Source organism: Drosophila rhopaloa, unplaced genomic scaffold (genome assembly GCF_018152115.1).
Source record: "Drosophila rhopaloa isolate 14029-0021.01 unplaced genomic scaffold, ASM1815211v1 contig_2, whole genome shotgun sequence".
Lineage (NCBI taxonomy): Eukaryota > Metazoa > Arthropoda > Insecta > Diptera > Drosophilidae > Drosophila > Drosophila rhopaloa.
The window spans coordinates 6,759,310-6,781,894 of NW_025335083.1; the positions used below are offsets into that span (position 1 = coordinate 6,759,310).

The 22,585-nt window shown below is 37.5% G+C and overlaps 1 protein-coding gene across 1 annotated transcript in view; it reads left to right on the forward strand.

Moving 5' to 3' along the window:
- Window positions 1-22,585, forward strand: part of LOC108052737 (AF4/FMR2 family member lilli) — a 63,205-nt gene that overhangs the window by 9,214 nt on the left and 31,406 nt on the right. Inside the window, 1 exon segment of the mRNA XM_044460354.1 lies at window positions 4,792-4,948. Coding sequence (XP_044316289.1) covers window positions 4,894-4,948 — 55 coding nt within the window. The 5' untranslated portion in view covers window positions 4,792-4,893.

The following is a 22,585-nucleotide window of genomic DNA, read 5'->3' on the forward strand; positions in this document are numbered from 1 at the left end:
ATCCCGTCATGGCCCGGTCGCCTCTGTTCGCCTTTTTGGTCTCGTTTTGGGTTAAGTGTGCGGATCTCGCATCTGTAGCCTGGCTATATATACGAACGCGTCCATACCTATATATTTATGTATATATTTCTTAATATACCCTGGCACAGGGTAATACCATTTGGCCCACAAGTTTGCAGGACGGGGACAGAAGCATCTGACACTCTATAATTAATGTAGTCGAATTTCTATAGCTTGAATGTTCCATCTCAAAATCTTTGTAAACTAAACTGTTCTTCCTGGGAAAATGGAGAAGAAAACCACTGCTTCGGTTTTTGTTAATAATTCCCATTACATTTGTAACGCCTAGATATTGTATGTGGCAATCCTCAAAAAGTACTTTCGACCTTTCACCTTGACCAATTTTAGTGAGCATAAAATAAACTAACCAATCCAAAATATTCTGCTATCTCAACCTTAAAAATTGAAAAAGGAAATTGAAATACATTATGATATAAGATATTTCATTTCAAATAAAAAGATCTAAACAGTACGGTGTTAAGTTCACATGTTTGTTTTCCAGACCCTCTAATGAGTTAAATAAAATTACCAACAATCTTTTTCTTAAATCTAAAGCCTATCGCAAATAACGATTTATTTTTCAAGGGAATTCAATGTTTTGAATTTAAATCGTCTACGCGATATAATACCTTTCGTTTTGACGTCCGCGACTCTTGAGGTTGTTCAGGTCGTCCAGTTTTAAGGGAAATCTATTTCGATTTACATTGAAATTTGTCTTTCGATAACAAAAGTTTCCAAACCGGAGGAACAAAGGAAACAGCGATTTTTCATTAGAATAATGTGATATGGGCAATTAATATGCATATGTTTCCTATTCGACCGTTTGTTGGTTTTGTTGCGAAGTTCAATCGAACAACAACTGGGCAAATAGGAAAGTGCAATGCAACACCGCCAGACAACAACAACAGCAGCAAACAACTGCAATATGTCTGCTCCATTATCGCCCTGTCTCGCTTCCACGCACTGCCACCCACTCCCCTGTACCCACCCCATTTGTTTTTTTTTTTTTTTTTTTGTGTTGATTGACGAGTGACGAGGCCAAAGTATCAAATGGCCAGCGACGACACAGATATGCCTCCGTATACAAATACAGTTATAAAACACGCCTACACTTTGTTATCCATCAGAAACCCCCTCCTCTCACACCTACCCTCCCCCTTTCCGACCCTTTTTGAGGTCTTTTGAAGTTGTAAAGTCGCTGATGTTGTTCTTTCTATGACTTTATCGTCGCTGCGTTTCCGTGGCTCTCTCGCTCTGTCGTCGTGCCAGCGCATTCCCACTGCCACTTGAACTCTGACCAGCTGACCTTCAGTGAACCCTTTTCGATCTGTGTGTGTGTCTCGGGCGGTGGGCGATCGGACAAGGAGAGGAAAATTAAAAAGAGAGCCACCGTAGAGCATTACATACAGTGGACACTATAATGTTTATTTATGTAGTTCTCAATGATAAGATCATCATAGAGTTTTCCGCTTCATTAATAGAACTTGTTTGGCTTAAAACACTACCAAGTAATGACTTATATATCAAAAATATGTATAAGCCATTAAATTTTAAGAACATACATTATAGCCATCAAATTATTATGTATTTGATTAAATTAAAGCAAAAAATACTATGTTATATTTATATAATAATGGCTTTCTGATTTGTTAACAAAAGATACAAAAGGTCGGTTTTTAGCCATAACCAACATTTTATTAAATATCAGAGTCTTGAATTTTACATAACAAAGTACTATTACTATTCATATTTGGATGAAATATTAGGAATTTTCCATAAAAACTCGAATCCAATGATCAAACACCTGTCGCATGCGCACAGCACTCACTGTACTGATAAAGCTCCGCCATTCTTCTCTTAGGCCCCGCTCTCTTCGTTTCGTTTGTTTTGCTACACAGCTGTTTTTCCGGCTCTTCGATACTCGCTCGTTCGCCCGCTCTCTCTTTGACCTGCACGTGTGCCCGCTTGGGGATTGGAGTATCTGTTGCTTTGTTGTTGTCTCTCGGTTTCTTTTATACTCTTTCTGACAGTAATGTCAGTTTGGACATAGATATCTAACGCAGTGTACGCAATATGCGGCTTTTCGTGCTTTATCCGTCAGCTGTTCTTATTAACATATATATTTTAAATCCCATTATTTGGGTTTTAAAAACATATATATGCCATGATTTACATGAATTTCTTAATGTGTGAAATCAAAATATCAGCTGTTTAAGCAATACAGATAATTTCATTAAATAATTGATTAACAATAATTTCTGTTGTCTTTGAGTGTAAGCATAAGCGTGTGTAGGTAAATACATACAAGATAGATAGAATTCAATAATAGTATAAGATATATTGGTAATCATTAAATTGATCCTAAAGTTTATCACTCATACGTACTATTGGCCCATATTAAATAATTTATTTTCAAGTTAATTAATTTGATCACCCCAGTGTTTATACAATGAAATTTAACTTTTATTAGAGCTGTGAGGGTATTAGAACTTCGGCGTGACGAAACTGGTTCTCTTTCTCGTTTTGTTTTTTTTATTTGTTGGGGGGCGCTCTCGTGCTATCTCGAAATTGTGTTCAGTACGATTTCGTTCGTGCGGCGGGTAACTCGTGCGAATGCGAATACAAATAACAAAAGCCCCGGCATTATCAGTGATCGACAATTCTGCGATCGACGATCAACGATCCCGAGCCCAAACCAAAGCGCGCGTAAATAGAGAAAAATACAAATCAAGAGGATTGATAAAAAAAGCATACAGAAAACGGTGACGGAAAAAGTGTGAGAGTGGGGGCGTTGTGTAAAAATGAAAGATTAAAAAAGTTAAGAAAAAGTGCTTACGGCGGGGCAAATCACATAACCGTAACGGTAACAGTTTTGCCAGGAAAAAAGGCAGGAAAAATTCACAAAAAACGGCGCACTAATCCCAGCTAAAAATAATCCGGAGAGAGATAAAAATCACTCTGACATTTTTTTGTGGCCATTCGCTTTTTTACAACAAACTCACGTGTCTAACGACACTTTGACAACACAGATACAAATCTGTTTGGGAAGCTGAGCACGTGACCACCAATTAATGAATGAGACAGCACCAGAAGAGAGGGGGAGATAGGAGGAGCTAGCGAGCGAGATAAGAGATAACGCCGCGAAGAAAAAATTTCCGAATCTTATGCAAATCGAGCGACAAAAAGTGAAACGCAAATAATCAAGTTTAAAAGTCAAAAGTCACAAGCAAAATTAAATAAACAATGCTTTAAAAGTTCAAAGCTATAAAACACAAATGTTAATTGTAGAGAAAATTAAAAGCAGAATAAATAAAATACAAATTTAGCAAACGGAAATAAAGTATAAGCCAAATATATGTTAAAAGAAACAAGTAATATCGGTCACACCTCCAACAATTTAATAATCTTAAGGTATTAATATTCCCGAGAAGTATCCAAGTATCCATTCAACAAATAAATGCAATTTACAAACAATACAATTTAATTGAAGTAAACGTAAAAAAAGGTTTTACACTTTTTCTAAACTTATGACAAATAGCCAACAATACAATTAGTCAGTCTGTCTCTTAGCTTAGTGAGTCTGACAACAAAAACAACGAGAAATCATCGTCAAAACAATCAAAAAGGTAAATCCAAATTTCAATTTAAGTTTGAGAAAAAATCCACTAAACACTCACAAAAATATCATTAAAAGAAATAGAGGCCGAACGAGAAACAAATGCATAATATAAATGCAAAAAGCTGTTTAAATATTTGATAGCCAACCGAACGACCTTAAACTTTTCCTTTGTTTCGTTGAAACAGTAAAGGTTAAAGTTCCGATACAGTTTTAACCAGGTTCCAAACAAGTTAAGTTGTCATTTCGAACAGACGCAAGTCTTTTGATCTTGTTATTTTTAATCTTCTCTTTATTTAAATGATTCCTTAATATATTTAAAACTTATTACATAATCAGTTAACTGATTTTTTTTCTTCTGATCTTATTTGCAAAGCATATTAATAAATTTGTATATTAATAAATTTGTCTTCATAAAATTAATAAAGAAAATTTAAAAGTTTATGAACTGTTAGTCTAATGATAAATCATTAAAACAAAAGATAAATTATAAAAAGTGTAAAGGTGAATTGCAAAAAAAAGTGTAAGTGAAATCTTTTGTGTTAAATATGTAAAAACTTAATAATTATTAGCTTGTTTTTTAAGCTTACGATAAATTAAACAACAAATGTAAATATAATTTTTAAAACTCTTTTATTTAAACCGATTCACCTCTAGCGGCATAATTGACAGCCTATATAAGAAGCTAGACAAATTCATTGTCCCAGCATTTAATATCATTTAATTACCCACATCCCAAAAACAAAAGAAAAGAATGGCAAGCAAAACACCAACAACCATAGTAAAAAAAACACACACGCGGACACATTTGACAACCAGCAAATTAATTAGGCAAACACCCAAAGACAAGCAAGCCCACAAAGATACATAGATAGAAAAACTACATAAAGCCGTAATGATTACCGAAGCTTGGACAATACGAACAGAGATAAATTAGCAGCATAAATGGTCAAAACAACTGAAACGGCTAACAAAACCTGGTAACTTAATTGAAGAAGTGGTCGAGCGTAAAGTGTTAAAATAACTTTATAAGCCCCATGATTTGTCTTTACCGCATGTCTCTCCGCTTTCGTATTTTACCCACTATATATTTCCTGCCTTCACTTCACTTGCAGCAGCCAGCAGAGCGAAAGAGACAGCCGGAGATCGCCAGAGAGAGAGGGCAAATCGAATCGGTTGACGACGGCGGAGGTTTGACAATATGTTGAGCCCCCATAATGAAGGAAATTGATACGGAGACAACAGTAGTATGGCCAGCCTGGTGTTATTCCGGTAAGTCATGCCGCCCCACGGCCCCCTGTTTATATTCATTCGCTTCCCAACTCCAAAATGGAGTGCTCCGTAGCATTATGACAACAATAGTGGTTCGGGGAGGAGGGGAAAGTTGTTGAAAGTTCAGCTATCGCTTTACGCTATTATTTCTGTGCCGCTCTTTTATACCCTGTATATTGTTGGTGCTCAAACCTGACCCACTGATCCCGAGGATCTGTTGAAAATACATTGAGCTACTGAAATAGACCGCAGTTACTTCTTTTTTTCAATCAAAGTTTAAATATAAACTGAATTAAATTTTAAGTTTATGTAATTATCTTACTTTAAAAAACTTTTACTTACTTTTTTCTTTGGTTCCAAATAATCACGTTTATATTTTAATCAACATTTAAAATTCATTCCTATAAAGCGGAATGGTTTGTTTTCTAGCTAACTATGATTAACTTTAAAAAAATAATTTTCCCAAAAAAGTTTTTTTTCCAAAGGTATCCAATTTTGAATTTATATATATGCGATAAGAAATGCTCTTAGTAGTAATTTCAGGCGTTGTAATCGGAGGATATGAGTCACAGGGTATCACAGAAGTTAACTAAGCCCCACGGCTTTCCTGCAGCATTTCTATTAGTTTTTATTTATTTTATTTATTTTGCGCTTTTTTTTTGGGGGTATATTTCTTACTGCTATGCGCCGAAAGGCCAATGGCCATTGTGGCATTGGTTGTTGGTGCTGTCAACGCCTGGTCAGTAGAGTTGTGGCCTACTGTCTCTGCTGCTGCAGTTTATGATCAAACGTTTTATGTTTTCACCTTCCTTGGGCTGTATTTTTATTAAGAGTTTTCCCGCTGCTGCCTTAAATTTGTCTCACCCAGACCTTTGGCTTTGCTTTGGTGATTTGATTGTCGCTTTGTTTTCCATTTTTTATTTATTTTGACATTATTTATGGGCGTGTGACATTTTTCTGCTACTCCGTGATAGATTAATTAGTTTGGTTTTTCGTTCAGATCTTTCGACGTTTCACTTGCTCGGGAGTCGAGTATTTAAGCCATGATGTCATGGCTCCGTATCTTGTCTCACCTTTGACTTTTGCTTTTGCTTTGGTCACTCGCAGTCAGCATGCAAAAACGAGAATTTCTGTTCGACATGCACATTGTGAAACACAAAAAGTTATAATGCCGAACAACAATATACACAGAATCGGTAAAAAGTAAAAGGCAGAACTGAAGTCGCAAAACAAATTATCGAACAGTCACCAAACCAGGGAGAGAATCGGGTATTTTTGTGACGTCAGAAATGGTTTTGCACAAGCTGCGAACGATGTTATTATTGGGGTTTTAAATTATCTAAAATTACTGTTTTAATATTTAATGTTTTTAAATCCAACTATTAAAGAGTTCGCTGTCGCACGATTTTTAAATGGCTTCGTTATCTTTAACATCTGATCTCAACGTTGATTTTATCATAACAATGCTAATTATTAAAAGATTTATTGGTGCATGCCTCTATAATTTTTGAAACTAATTAGCATTATTCCAATTTCATTAAACTGAAAACAACTCAGTTATTCGGGAATAACAAAATTATCGATCTCTATTTGCTTTGCGATAAAAAATTCTCTAACATCAAAAAGGTATTTAAAAGAAGATTGATAAAAAAAAGTGAAATAACTATTACATTTTTAAAGGAAAATCAATTTTATACTTCTGCAAACTGTACCTGAACAGTCTCCACAATCTCCCTCCAAGTTGTCAACCTTTTGACCAAGCAAAAAATCTGGCCAAAACCACTCCCAAATCGACGAGTTCATCGAATATTTCTGAGCGGCAAATTAAGCATTCAGCATGCAAATTTTCATTAAATAAAAGTAAATTCCCCTCCCAAAATAAAAAGGCAGACAAGTGGCGATAAAAAAAAAGAAACGTATCGAGCTGCAGCAGCTTTAAAATAAAAATAATCAGAAATAAAAATAAACAAGCAACTGATGCCGAACAGCGGCGAAGACGACGTCGCCGATGATGATAATGATGAAAAAGATCGCTCGGCGGGCAAAATTAAAATGCAAAACGAGTCAGCACCGAAGTCTGACCGTCGGGAAGTCGCAGAGGAAAGGGCAAGCGTCCATCCAATTCAGAAGCGACCCGTTCGCATCTCCGTTGCGGCCAGGCTAATACTAAAGCCGTGGAAATATACAGTAGTAGTTCGAAAAAGGATCTACAAGAGCCGTTAAAAGTAGGATACCTGCTGAGATAAATAACAATTTTTAAAGCTTGTTATTCAAAATGCCAAATTTAATTTATAATAGGCATTTAACGAACCCAAGATGTATCTTTTAGAGAATATCGTGAAAACAAAATAATTTTTTTAATGCTCTCTTTAAAGCTCTGTTGACCAGTTTTAATTAAAAAATATGTTTTGATTGAAAATATATAATGTTACATAATATAATTAAACAAAAAATTAAACGATGATAATATGAAGTCTCAATTTAAAGTTTTATGAAGTTCCAGCTTTAAAAATTGTGTTAAAATCATAAAGTTAAAATCAAAAGGTATATTATCGTTACGATGGCTTCTATTTTACCATTATCATAAAAAACGAGGGCTTTAACTTCGGGAAATAACAATTTTAAGAATATAGACCTTTACTTTGTAAGGCTTCACTGTACCCACATAATATCAATATGAGCAGGCCGAGCTGCTGGCAAAGGTTATAATGCATCTCCATCTTCGCTGCCGATCCGCCGCCGTTGTTCTTGTTGCCTTTTGCGCTTTTCACTCGTTGGCACTCCGCTCAGCTTGTTGCTGTTGCTATTGCCTTGCTGGGGCCTCTTTTTGTTTTTGCCTGACTTGACTCCGAAACCTTTGACGCGAACTTATGCCCTGCGAGTGGCCATGGAATGTTGACTTGCTGTCTGTCTGAAGCCGAGAATGGCGAAAGAGAATGAGTCGCAGTCAGGCAGAAATCAGAGGGACCTGGAGAAGCTAAAGTCGGGGTAATAAGAAGCCACCTTTTGCATTGATGCGATTTGTAAATACACTTCTTTGAGGCGCAAATATTTAATCACGTAGAATTGATAAGTGATTTACTCGATGTAAGGGATTCCGTTATTGATATGTGCGAAATGGGTTTTTTTAAGCCAGTCTTTAGCTCAACATAACGATATTGAGACAATCGAGAATCAGCCTATGGTCTTCAAAAACTCAGTGTTCAAACACCACCGCGCTTCTAAGAATATTTTTTGACATACAAAAAAACCTGTAAGAAATAATTTTCGATTAAGCTATTTTAACTCATTTATATAGAACTCACCATCAATAAATTATTTTTAAGGTTTATTATTTAAATAAAAATTGAATAATCGGGCACCATTACTTGAAGTAACTGATGTATTTTTAATTAATAAATTACGTGTTTTATGTGGAAAAACAATTGCATTTAGGTTGCAAGGTCACAAGGTCACAAAACACTTTCCGCAAACATTTTTTAAACTATTAAATTTAAATCAACTTGAAATCTCCGCAGATTGTTTTAAACCTATATTGAACGTATATCCTTTTCGAGAGGGCATCTGTTATGTGACTTAAATAATGCTTTTAGGTCCTCTGTATGCTTTATATGCCGATGGCGTGCAGTAAGTCGCCAATGACTTTAAAGGGGCGACTGCGCAACCCTACTGCCCTCCATGCTCCTCCGTCCTCCTCTGGTAAAATCATCCTCGTATTTTTTATGTGTGCTCAACTTTGCACTCGGAGCAAAGTCAAAACGACTTGGGACACGCACACTTGTTGCTCTTTGGCATTGGAATTGCCTTACGTGGCATGCAAGTTGAAGCACATAGCACGTTGCACGTTGCACGTTGCGAGTTGCTGCTGCACTTATTTATTGTTTGTTGTTGCCGTGGTTATGATTTGCGATTTTTTCCCGCATATCGATGGCCACTTGGCCTGGTTGCTCCCCTCTGTCTTTTCCCCTCCCGAAATCCCTCATGCCATCTTAGCACGGTAGCCGCCGCAGGGCGCAATTATGCCACTTGTCGGAATTTCACTCAGACTGAAGAAGAAGAAGAAGAGCAGATAAAGCCGACGTCGCGCCGCCGCAGTAGCTCTCCCTCTTTCCTTATTCAAGTTGAGGTTTCATCATCGAGTATATAGTACAGTGACAACTGAGAATCATTTTCTAAGTTTTTTACACAAAGTTAAAGAGAAATATTTTCATCTTCCATCGAAAGAAAAAAAGGTAATCTTTGAATTAAGACCATAATGTTTTATTTTATAATTGGTTCCATTCTAACTATTAATACCAAATCTTAAGTTTTTGCAAAGTCGTACGGATGTTAACGAGTAGATATTATTTTACTATGTTATTTCTAGATACAGTAGTTTCCATTAACCTTCAAGACGATGGGTAATAAACATTTTTATATTCAGAAAACAATATTAAGAAGCCAAATCAGAATCATAACTTGCCAATTTTAGGAACACTAACATTAAACCAATATTGTGTACAGATCTGTAATATACATGTGTTTAAATGAATTAGATGATTGATTGTTCAATATTATCCTGTGTCTTATAGTTTTCAATTATTCTTCTTGACTGTTATAGCTTTACCGAGACTTTACTGTACCAGGTACTGGATATGTGTGGATTTAATTTCATTTGTTTTGTTTCTGTTTCGGTCGCAGCTTGCGAGCCTAGAATCGCAAATGAGCAAAACGTGTAAATTATACGCGTCGCGGTCACAGCCCAAAGCAAATAACAAAAAAAATATCGAAAAATTCCGCCTGTTTGCGACCCAACGTAAGGTAAGGACCGAAGGTACATACTTACTTACAAACAGCGACACTTATGTATGATTATTGGCTGCCACTCAAGTTGGAGTCGAGTTCAGTCAAAGTCGAGCTCACAGCTTAGTTGTTGTCACCCAATGTGTTCAATGGGTTTGGGCGACACACCCGCACAGCCAGGCGACATTTATACATTAAACAGAGAGTAAGAGGTGGTTGAAGTAAAACCAACTGTCGATTCTTATTGATAATCGATAAAGAAACTCCCACATCAATATTTGATTTTGGCTTATCTACTTCAGCGTTCTCTAAAGTTTGTAAGATTGTATATTTTTGACTTATTAATTCTGTTAAACGATGTAAAAGAATGTATGAGAAATATTTGAATACGAGATACTTGCAGCGCCTCCCATTAAGGTCAGGCTTTCAATTGTCGATTTGTTCTCAGGGACAGAAATTGCCAAAGTTAAAAAAATAAAGCTAAGGCTAGATCGGCGAACAGGTATTGTCCATCTCACAACCTATATCTAACTTAAATTCAAACACATGCTTTAAGCGGAAAATAAGTCTATGATTTTTTTTAGTTGTTAGGTCATGTAAATTTTGTAAACGTGAGAGGTCTAGAATGATTTAGCAATTCCCATTAAATTCTACAAAATATTACACTTAAAAAATAGCCATTTAAACTTATAATGAAATAAGGTTTGAACTTAAATTATATCTTAATAAGAAAATCTATATCAATAAATATATAACATGGTAGGTTATACATGATTTTAATTGTTACTTTCTTACAATTTAAAGCGTCTCCGCCCCATTAATGTTTTCCCCCCGCTGTTCCTCCATGTTCCACAATTTTTTTTTTACTTTTCAACCAATCTTAACTATTTGATCTCTCCGCACCTTTTAGGGTAGAAAGCTAAAAGTTCAACAATTTATACTGACCTTTTTCTGTATTCCAGCTGCTTAGCTTAGCGATCTCTAATTGGATAGTAATTGATATTAATTAAGCAATATCAAAAGGTCTCTCATTCTTTTGGGGTCTTCTCTTAGCAATGGTAACTTTTATTCTTTGTATAGTTCGTGAAATACCTGCCCACACATTCTGGTCAAGCAAAATGGCAAATAATTAAATAATAACAAATAAAAAACGAACAAGTTAATGGCATTTAAGGCTGGTTGTTGTTGTTTTCGTTAAGTGTGTGTGCAGCTTTTTACATTAACAATTGAACTTGAACTGAGCTGCCGTATGGGCAAAAACAAAACAAAACGAAATACGAAAAAACAAACGTTAAAAAAAAACGTTAGGCGCCCATAAATTTCAAGTGTATCTGTCTCTCTTTATCTGCGTTTGGGTGTATGTGTGTGTGTGTGTCTGTGTTAACCATGACTGTAACAAATTTAACGAACGTCATTGAAATGCCATGAAAAAAGTCCATGTAATTGTCAAGTCCAAGAGCGCGCGAAAAAAGTTAAAAACAAAAAAAAATACACAACTGCTGCTCAATAAAATCAGCAAAAACAACAATACTACATGATAAGTTTGCGCCCTGTCCATTAAAAAAGTAGTGAGTCCAAGCCTCAAGTTTTTTTATTTATGTTTTTTTTTAACTCACATACCACAAGGTTGATTCTCTCTTCACATAAAACCATATAGACTACACATATAAAGATACCAAAGCGTAGCTCCCTAATAACAACAACAAAGGACTGACAACGCTTTTAGAATTCAATTAAAAAATCATTGAGCGACGCTCGCGCCCTGCTCAAAAATAAGAACCAGTTGAAATTATTGTGCCAGGAGAGGATCAGGGGGAATGTCGAGGGGGTTCGGGGTAGGTCAGACCAAACGGCGACGATCATTGGCGCAGATATTGACAAAATGTCGCAACGTGAGCAAATTATTGATGAGTTAGCAGAAACAAAAGAACAATCAGTCGATGCGTAGGAGTGAAAGGGAGGGGACGACACACCATATCCATATAGTATAGGATCGGGGATCGGCAAGTGTTGTGTGTATCCCAAAATGCCTTCCTTATTAACATTTTTAAGCAATTTGTGAGGAGGGATATGCACGGGAAGCAAAGGAGGTAGATCGGGTGTGTGGCCCGAAAACGACCTCAAAAAGAGGGTCTTGAATCGGGAAGTTTAGAACAGGTGGGAATACCCTATAAGTGCTTCTTATTTTACTGTAAGTACAGAATTACATTCGAAAATTATTAGAAACAAGTTGGTATAAATCATTATCTTTATGTGTTTTATTGATTTCAATATATTGCAGTATGTTTCAAGACTAGAATTTGAAAACTCTTGTACTTGGCCTTTATTTTAAATATCAAACAACTCCATTAATTCTTTATCAGACATTATTTATTGAAGACAATTATTCAATTTTAGTATTAGCACACCGATTTTGATCGTTCTCTTTAATTTTTATCTAATCGATTAACTCTGAAGATTTAGTTTCTAAAAACGTATATCTCACTCCTTGGTGAAACAGCAGTAAAGATCTTGTCAAACTGTTTACGGCTTTTTAAGAATTTTTCCGTTTCGTTTGTCCAGGTTTTTGTTGTTCGTTCTGTTTCTGTTTGCCTCCTTCACGATGCGCGTGACCCCAAGACAAGCGAGTGAGGCTCGGGCAAACACTCTGGGCCATGTTTCTGCGCCGGCCTCGACTTGGCTTTATGACACCCAACACACAGACGCACACACTCCCCGAGATCTCGATGGGTCTGTGCGAGTCTGTTTGATTATTCAATTTGAAAGTTATTCATTATGCGATCACGTACTCGAAACAGCCGAATTGTGAGCACAGCCCCGTCCGCAGAGGTCAACGCTCGGAGCCAGAGTTGTCAATCAGTCAGTCGCCAGTCAGCTTGGCCAAAAATCTTTTAACCAAATTGAATTTCTGACACATTATTTATCTGCCAGCTTTTTTTGAAATTTTTTTATGTGGCCTCTAATGAAGTTTTCACTCGGTCCCTCATTTTTTTACGACCCCAAACGTCTGTAACCTGAAATTAGTTGCCGCCAGAGTTGCCACAGTGCCATCGTTAAACGCTGCAGTCGGACAAGACGGTTTCCTGTCTTGTCCTTGCCACCGCAAATGACAAAAAATTAACTGACTCGAGATCCGCGATCGCTTTGGCTTTGACTTTGGCCCCTGCCTTGGCATCTAATCTTCATCATCGGACTGTGGAGGCAGGGCACCAGTTGGGATGCAGCCTCGGTCTAGGATAGAAGATGGCAAGCTGTAAAATTGCCATTAAATAGTTGCCGTTCCTGTTGATTTTTATGTTCTCAGGGGTTACACTGAGCGAATGAGCAGTCTTAGCTAATTATCTTTATTATCCTTTATACTAATCCAAACAGTTTTAAGAATTAAACAAATAAACTGCAAATGTTCTTATATCACAATAAATACCCCTTTTGAGATTTAACTAAACCTCTAAAAGAATTAGCGAAGTCGGTATATTGCAATTATTTTCAGTGCAGTTGGTTCACCTTTTCGACTTCCTCTGGCGCTTTCTGAGCTATTTACACTTTTGCCTTCTGCCTTCTTAGTTGAAGTTGAAGTATTCTTTTTAATGTTTACTTACCCCAACCCACTTTCAGCATCTGCTGATGATGTCTCAATTAGTTGGTCTCTTGTGGATTTTTGTGGCTTGCCCGAAGAGCTGCAGAAACTATTAAAAACTTTGGAGCGTGTGTGTGAGTGGCACAACTTTGCCATTTCACGGAGATCGTTATCTTCTGGCCGGATATTGCGAGCATAGTGATTTATCTAGAAGATAATAATGATATCTAGCGTATCTTGTACATCATTGTAGGCGATCTTCGCCCGGTTGTCTCAGTTCACATTCCGCTTATCTTGCTGCTTGTAAATGATCTTTGGGCATTGTTATCTAACTGTTTGGCAATGTTTTCTTAAAGTTTTTCATTTACTTAAGTTAGTAAATTTACTTGGATGGACGATTTATAAAAGCATTGTCAAAGGCCATTTGTCTTTGGTAGCAAATATGTGTATGCCCTCATTTGTGATATTTTTCTATATCCTTAATAAAAAATTGCTAACATACAGATTTGTTGATTTAATAGAAAGAATTTTAGTTGGATTTTTTTACTTGAGTGTTTGGTACTTATTATATTACCTATCTTCAGTAAAAAACGTAATCTGTGATCCCCTCGAAGTTTCTTTTTACTTGAGTAATTTATATTTATCTTATGATTTATATGCCGTTTTTTAAAAAGTCTAAGTTTTTCAGTGAATACTTCTAAAGTTTTATACTTACATTCCCATTAAAGCGAATTCAGATTAGTCAACTCTGGCCAGTTCGGATGCCCTAACTTCCATTTAAAGAACCACTCTCGTCGCTCCTTTTACGGACTTCCACTAATAGTTCACACATGCCCCAGCAGGATCTCCTGGCTCAGGTCTTCACTCCAAATTCTAGGCCCAACTTGAACCCAGGGGGCACATTATGCAAACTCCAGTAACTGTACAATATGCATATGAGGAGAGAAGGCTTAAACGTTTATTATCCCCCACCTTTGGCGATTTTGGGCCTCCAGCATAATAGTTCAATCACTTGTCGCCCCAAAAGCGCATTCATCTCAGTCAGCCCTGCCGGACTCTCCGCGCCTTTCTCTATTTGTCACAAACACCAATTTCGTGTGACAAATTTGTATGGCTCGCCAGTTCGGTTGGCAAACGATCTCTTTGTGGCTTCTTTGGCGTTTCGTTTTGGGCCTCTGTGATTCCAAATATGGTGACTCCTTCTACGAGGAGACCTGCGATGGGAGTACTTTATGCCTAGATATGTGAGCTGACTGCGAGTATTCAAATGGGCAGTCGAAGATATAGACGAAGATGAGGAGGCGGGGCTGTGTTGGGCCCATCTCGGCTGCCGTTGTCTTGTGGCAGTTTGTCGCGCATTTAAAATGCAAATTATCATCATTATGATGGGCCATCATCATCCCCATCATCATCATCGTTATGATCATCGGCCGACAGTCGACAGTCGACAGCCTCCTGCCATCTGCAGTCTGTGCGCGAAATTGTTGTTGGCAAATTATTACCTTGGCCAAAGTCATAAACATTTTGGCATGTCTTCACGTGCCACGATCATCATCATCATCATTACCATCCCCATCCCCATCATCGTCGTTATTGTGTTGATCAGGCAACAGCAGCAGATTGGATGGCCAGAACGGGGGATGGGAACGGGGACCTCAAAGTCAGTCATAAATTTGTCACAAAAATATATATACTCACATAAAGTCTGCCCAGTCTTGGGTCCCTGTTTGTGCCAGGGTTTTGTGTGTGATTTGTCAATCCGTCATTGAAGCGCCGTTGTTTAGTCTGGCGATTTATGGAGGAGTCGTTCCCTTTACCTCGCTTCCTCAATCCTATCCATCAGATTAGATGAGGGAATCTCGTACTCCTTCAATGGGGTGTTCTATAAGATTATGCAAGTGTTCGCTCACGTGGTAAAGTTTTAAACAAGTTTAATTGGTTCTTAACAAAGATCACTAAAACATAGATAAGATAGAGTTTTTCCCGTATAACAACAACTGTATCTTAAAGTTAGTGACCTCTTTTTCATATTTATTGTAGTAAAATAAATGTTATTAAAATTTTAAAGATAGAGAAGTCTTATTTACCTGTTCATTTTATACCATTGGGTGGTTTCTGCTATCCTCCTCTTGTCATTGCTTCCATTACTTCCATTATGCTCGATCTTTTGTCTGGCCGAACTTATTCACAGTCTTTATCCGTCCCTCCACCCGCGCTTTTGTTGTTGTTGTCACGCGCTGCTATTATGCAAATATTGAGCTGTTAAATTGTATGGTGCACGCGTTATTTATTCTTTAGGTCTTTATTCTCGGTGCGGTGAGGAAAGAAAAACGATAAAATAATCGACAAAAATTAAAGACACCATATAAATCGCTGATTCTTTATGGTGTTTGGGTATCATTATAGCCATTCATGTTGCATAAATTACGGCGTTTCAATCATTTGTCATTTGCAGAAATTGCAAATCAATTGATCGTTGATTTTGATGTCAACGTTTTCTTGGCTGGGGTCATATAAGGAAAAGAAGAAATCTACATAAGAATGAAGTGATAATGTAGTAATTATTTTAAATGCTTACCTGACTTTGTGTACAATCCAACAGAAGAGAAAACAGTTAATAAAGTTTTAGGTTTAATTTATTAAATTATCTGCGTTTTCAGAAATACATTTTTTCGACGTAATCTCAATTTTTTCAAAACTAATAATTTGCTTTGTAATTTCTCAGAAAAATTAAATGTCGTTTTCTTATCATTTTTTGTGAAAGGCTATTGGCAATATAGAATTCCCCGCAATAAAAATTGTGACCCAAAAAAAGTTTTTGGGGAAGTTATATTTAATCAACTTATTTTTACTGTGCCCTTTTTGCCCTTTTGACTTTTTTCGTAAAAGCGAGCTTACTTAATGATAACATGTATTTAATTAATGTTTTTAGGAACTAAAAACATAACATAATATTAAGGTTTTTGGCATTCGATTTAAAAAATTCTTTGGATACAGTAAACATTCACTGTTTTGATAAGCTCACTGTTGACAGTAAGCACTGTAATATTGGCCATTGTAAAGCTTTTGAAATACAAATATTTTGATATTAATTGTTAATCATAAGCTCATTATTGGAGTGTTGACATAGCCCTGACTCATTTCGCTCGCCCCGAGCTGTCGAATCTTTTATAAATTCTTATCTGACTCAGGGGGTTCAGCTCCCTCGACAAGTGTGTTGACCTATTTTGTGGGTAACCCTAAATGCAATCCATTCCACCTCATGTGGCATTGCAGCACGTAGTTGGAAATTTATATATTCTCTCCCCCTCCCTTTCTCTCGCCACCTACACACGCATTATATATATACATATATATATAAAATTGTATGTATATATGAACTCTGGTGAACTGCTGAAAGCAAAAATGAAATGGCGACAAAGGCAAAATGGCAATATCAATCAATTCGAGGAGCGGGAGAGAGATGCAAGAAATCTAAAAAAGAGTACTCTCCGCATGTTGGGGAAGGAGGAAGAGGGCAGAGAGAGAGAGGGAGAGAAAGAGAGAGTCAGCGGTCGTGGACATCGCGGTTTTGTTGTTGTTGTCGTCGTCTATATTTACACTTGTGGCCTCTTATCAAATGGCAGCGGCGCAGTTGACTTTTTTGACGTTTGTGTATACACTCTCCACGGTTGTTGTTGTTGTTTTTGTTTCTGCCGCCTGGCTGATCTGTGTACTATATGTACTACTATATGTTGCTGTTGCTGTCGCATTTTGTACGCGTCGACCGCTGCTTTGCCGCTTTGACTTTTTGCTCTGCCATCGTGCCTTGCCTTGTTGTTGTATTTTATTTTAAATGTATACATATGTACGTACATACATACACCAATCTCAACTCGGTGGCTAAATGGGAACAGTCCCAAGAAAAGGCAAAATGAACAAGAACACGAGGAATTTCCCAAAAGTCAAAAAGGAGGCTCTGGGTATTTCAATATTTTTTGATTTCAAGTTAACTTCAAATTTAATTAATTTATTTATGACGGTAAAGGGTAGCTAACAAAAAGTCTACAAAAGCCGTAATATATACAAGATTGACTGTATAGTTTTTGAAATGGTATTATCAAAAAAAAAATAAAAAATATAAGTTAAGCCCCTATTTTTCGCCGAGCTATTGTAAACATTCATTTCAGGACATTTTATACATACCATTTCTTGTTTAAACATAATTAAAAATTTCAATAGCTATTCTTCTGCCTTAGTGGTATGCAAAGAGTCGTTTATTGAAACTGCAAAATTCCATACGTTTTATCTGTTTAAAACATTTAAAAGCCATATCATTCCTATATGTTTGTATATTAGGAAAAACAATATTTTTCAAATCGCTTTTCGGTCTTCAAACGTTTTCATTTTCAAAACTTCAAAAATGTAATCACTTGCCCCGCCCATTCCTATTTGCCTGAACCGCATTGTTTTGGTTGGGTTTTTGTTCCACTCTAACCAGACGGAGTCGCCTTGTGCGATAAGTTCGCGTGCAAAGGTTTTGAACTGCTTGAACTCGTTGGTATACACCAGTCATGAAACGGCAGCAAATGTGTATGTTTCTACATATAAACCTTCAATATGTGCACAGAATAACCCATATACTTGGTGAGCAGGAAATTATACTATTGACTGCCTTCTGGGCGATCGTGTTCAAGATTTATAATTGCACATTAAGCATACGCCAAGTCAGCCGGCGGGGGTGTGGAATGATATGCTAAGTGCTTTAACCATTTAGACGATTTGATTGTGTTGAAAAACGGATGCAGATATTATGCGCCAGGTGGTTTGATGAAGAGTACAGAAATTTGTATTTTAAAACAGCTAAAATACTTTTTGTAATGTGTTTTACGTGGATATTAAGCATACGCCAAGTAGAACAAGGGAAAATGCGACTACAAACTTATGGTAAATGCTATAAGTAAAATTAAAGTGAATTTTAATACATCCTCGAATCTCAATAGCCTAACTAAAGCACTCCACAAAAGACCTCCTTAACGATTGGCATTACGTATACGCAACGTTATCAAAGCGGCACTAAAATGAAATTAATATGAAATAGATTTCCATGAAAAAACAAAACCAAATTAGTGTCAAGTTTAAAGAACACACAAATTCAACTATTTGGATGGCTTCAATTCAATCGCCATTTTATGTGCGCTCTAACCTTGCGCCATCAATCTCTGGCCTTTACTGGCTTTCAGCAGCCTTACGTATGGCCACCACAAACACATTAAACAAGATGCGGATGCTGCTGCAACACTCAAAACTTGTTAACAGGACAGAGCACAAGGAAACACGCCCCAAAAAGCACTCACTTCCCCCCAAAAACATCAGACCCATAGTCGAACCAAGATCAAGTCCAAGTCCCAGTCGTCTCCTCATTCGCATTGGCCATAAATTTGTGGCGAACTGAGCTTGAACTCGTATGAAATTTATGTGCAACATGCACCGATTTTGCCAGCTATACATTACAACTGCTACACATGTTATATGGAGATAGAGAAACATATAGAAGGATGCTGACACAGAGCCAGTGCAGAAAAACTTAGAGAGACTTCTTAGCGGTTTCTTTATCGCCGAATATCAATCAAGTCCGCTGAAATTCGTTGTGCATTTAAAGATTCTAGGAGCATAGAGTCTGTCTACTATATAAAGTTCAGGAGTTTGTGACTTTTATCGACTCGAAATCCATAAAAGAACCCAGAAATGGCAGTTTTTCTCTCTTTGATTGAAGTCGATGTTAAATTTATTACTCAAATGGGAATGGTCCAGGAATTTTGAAAATTTATAATGGATTTCGTTGTATACATTTATTTCTTTTATACGGTATAATTTTAATTACTTACTGAAGAGCTTTTCCTCTTGAATTAGATTTCAATTATAATAAAATGTCCATTTGAGTCTAAGGACTTTACAAAAAAAAAATTTAAAAGTTCTTAAACATTTAATTAGAAAATTATCTACTGATATAGTTATGTATTTGACAATCCTCACATTATAAACGTTTATTGCCAACCTTATCCGCCAAATAGCATATGAAAGCTTTGTTTTTCACCGAAACTTTTACCCTGATATATTGGCCAAAGTTGGGCAAACAGTTTTAGTGGCTCAGTCGGGCGACTGGCTCGTTTAATTGCTGACAAATTTATAGAGCGATGCACATTAATTCGCTGCGCCTAAAATCACAGAAGTGCATTAGCCGGAGACGAGGCAAGAAAGAAGTCGCTGGTCGTGGCTGGTCCACCGCCGTCATCACCCGTCGCGAGAGACTCAACCTCAATCCCAAATGTGCAGCCAATGTGCAAATGTTTCTTTTTTTTATTATTATACCACTGCTGTTGCTGCTGCTGCTGCTGCTGCGGTGGCTGTTGGGGCCTTTCAGCTTTCATCTAAAACCAACAGCGGCAGCCACAGCTCCCCGATGCTGGCGGCAGACACGATCTGCTAGCCCCGGCGCGGCCCGTTCATTTAATTATCGAATTTAATTAATCTGCACTTGATTTCCTCGCCTTAGCCCCAGACGCGGACGGGAATCAAGCCGCTCTGCCACTCTGCCACTCCGCCGCCCTACCCCTCTTTGTCGCACCTCCAGCGGTTTGTCTTGGCAGGTGCCTTTGAGGCATGCGCACATCTGGTTCCCCTCCCGCTTCCCTCCCTTTCGCTTCGCTCCTCTTCGGGTCTCGCTCTAACTATCATATCGCCATCAATTGGCAAATTGTTTTATACGTTTTTTATAAACCCCAAGATTTCCTTTGGCTTATATTTAATTACCTCAAAGTCAAAGGGTTTGATGTTTTTATTTATTTATACATAGCAATATGTTTTTTTTATCATTTGAAGTATCTATTAAAGACTGTTAGTTTTATCAACTAATGGCAGATAATTTCTTAACAATTATTTGCTATCTTTTACGGCACATCCTTCTGCTAGTAAGAATTCAAACTCTAGCCAAAACACAGAATAGGTTAAACACAAGAATTGGTTATTTTGCTTATGAAATAGTTATTCTTACAATAGTAAGGGTTACCAAAAAAAAAATTATTTTAGCCCCATTAAATGAGGCAATTTACCATATTAAAATCGAATAACAATTAATACATATATTGCAAAAAGGTTATCCGTAAAAAACACTGGTTCAATTATTATAAATTTGTAAAATTTTTAAATTGTTTTCAATTGAATGGATAAAAGATTCTAGATTTGATCACGTTTATCATTCAATACAATAGGTTTCTACACTCCGAAACGGTTGCTGTTTGAGGAGGAAGGATTTGGACATGACAACAATTCAAGTTACGACAACAAGCAGCAGAAATAACTAGTGATCCTGAAGCGTCATAAATCCTAGTCCAGGAAAATAATTATTAGCGAAAAGGGAACTGATGGGTTCAATGGGGTGGCGAGGAGCAATGGCAACACCAACCACATTGTTGGGGCTGCGAGTGCAGCCCACGGAGGCATGGCGCACACGCGAATATGCAACGGAGCAGCAACATTAAACATGCAACGCAGAGCCAAGAAATCGGGCGAACATCTAGTAAATTTATGAACCTGAACCTGGGCCACCAGATGCAGACGGTGGCGGAGGCCGAGGAGCTGGGGAAGGTTGAGGCTGTTGGTGGTGATGATGATGGAGAGTGGCGGGGAAATCAAGTAAAAATCAAATTAAAACCAGAGCAGGCAAGCACGAAATTTCTAAGGAAATTTCACCCCGTATGTGGCATGCAACAAGATGTTTTTTTTTCTTGGTTAGTTTACTTTTTTCGATTTTTTTCTTATTTTGTTGGTTTGCGGTGCGCCTGGTGAATGACCAAAACCAAGCCGAAACCAAAACCAAACTAAAACCAAAAGCGCAGCAAGGCGAGGCGAACAAGAGGCAGCTGAAGTGAGATAGCGACGACGACGCAGGAGAAGAAGATGAAAAAACCTGTGCTAATTATTATTTAGAGCTGGCCTGGCAGCAATCTGCACCAATTTAACCAAATAAGGCGCTTTTAGCGGCCAAATGCATTGCGCCGCCTGCATTGCATGCAACCATGTGGACGATGGCGGGGTTGGGATCGGATCGGATCGGATCGGATAGGATGGTACGGTTCGGTTCGGGATGGTGTGCTATGCTATGCTATGGTGTGGCAGAGGTGGAGAAATCTCTAGCTAAAAGTTGAAAGGCCTCTTCTGATGGCCTCACTGTGCAGTCGAGTGTGTGCGTGTGTCTATGTGTGTATGCTGCTGTGGTGCACCTGTTTTACAGGAATTTAGAACCAGCGTCGTTGTCGATAATAAACTTTAATGCTAATAGTGGTTGTACATCATCTGCAATGGACCAAAAAACGACAAGGTGGGGTCTAGGGATGCGAGCGTGACACGTTGGTCGTTTTTTAATTGAGTCTTTCAAAATGGGGATGTCCAAAAGATACATATTTTACAACAAATTAAAATCATTATCATATTATTATTATCATATTTAATTGACCTTGCAAAAACAAGGAATGCAATAAAAGCTTAAATTACTTGTAGGCTTTTACCATTCACACATCCATACATATTGCATTCTTAATGCGAATGTTATAAAAATGATTCAAATTTTTTAATCCTCTATTAGTCATTTAACGTTCCCATAGAATCCTGAGTTATTTCAGGAATTAATATCGCAAGAGGCTTCTGACACTTAAGTTCTGTAACGACTTCAGAAAAATTATTTCAATCCTTTTAAGGCAGTTGATTTCCTTTAAATGAGGATATTAAATTCCGAGACATTTCTCTATGAATACCGTCATATGTATATGGCTATGTAGACCGTGAGTCACGCATTTATCTTTTCCGTAGAGTTAAGCCTTCCGCTCGGGACACTAGGTCTGACACTTGTCTCTAGCTGAGCGTGTTGAGAGGTTGGGTAAAATCAAATTCCATTAAAGCAATTATGCAGTCCGAAGACATGGGCCAGGCAGCAGCTCACCTCAATGAGAAGCGCAAAGAGAGGCGCGTCTTACATTCACACACACACAGGGAACGGGTACCAGTTTGTCCAGTTCAAATGGCAGAGGTGTTAATAATTTATGAAATTTTTCCTTTGGTTCTTGGCCATTTTTTTTTTTACTTTACTTTTTTTCTTTGGCTGTCCGTTATGGAGTCGCCCAGAATGTTGGAAAAAATCATTTGCCATTTCCGTCTTGCGCCGCGCTCTGATTTGATTTGAAATTTCAATTTGCCGTGGACCTGTGGGGAACAGTGTCATGAACCGTTAGAGCGCTTTGCTT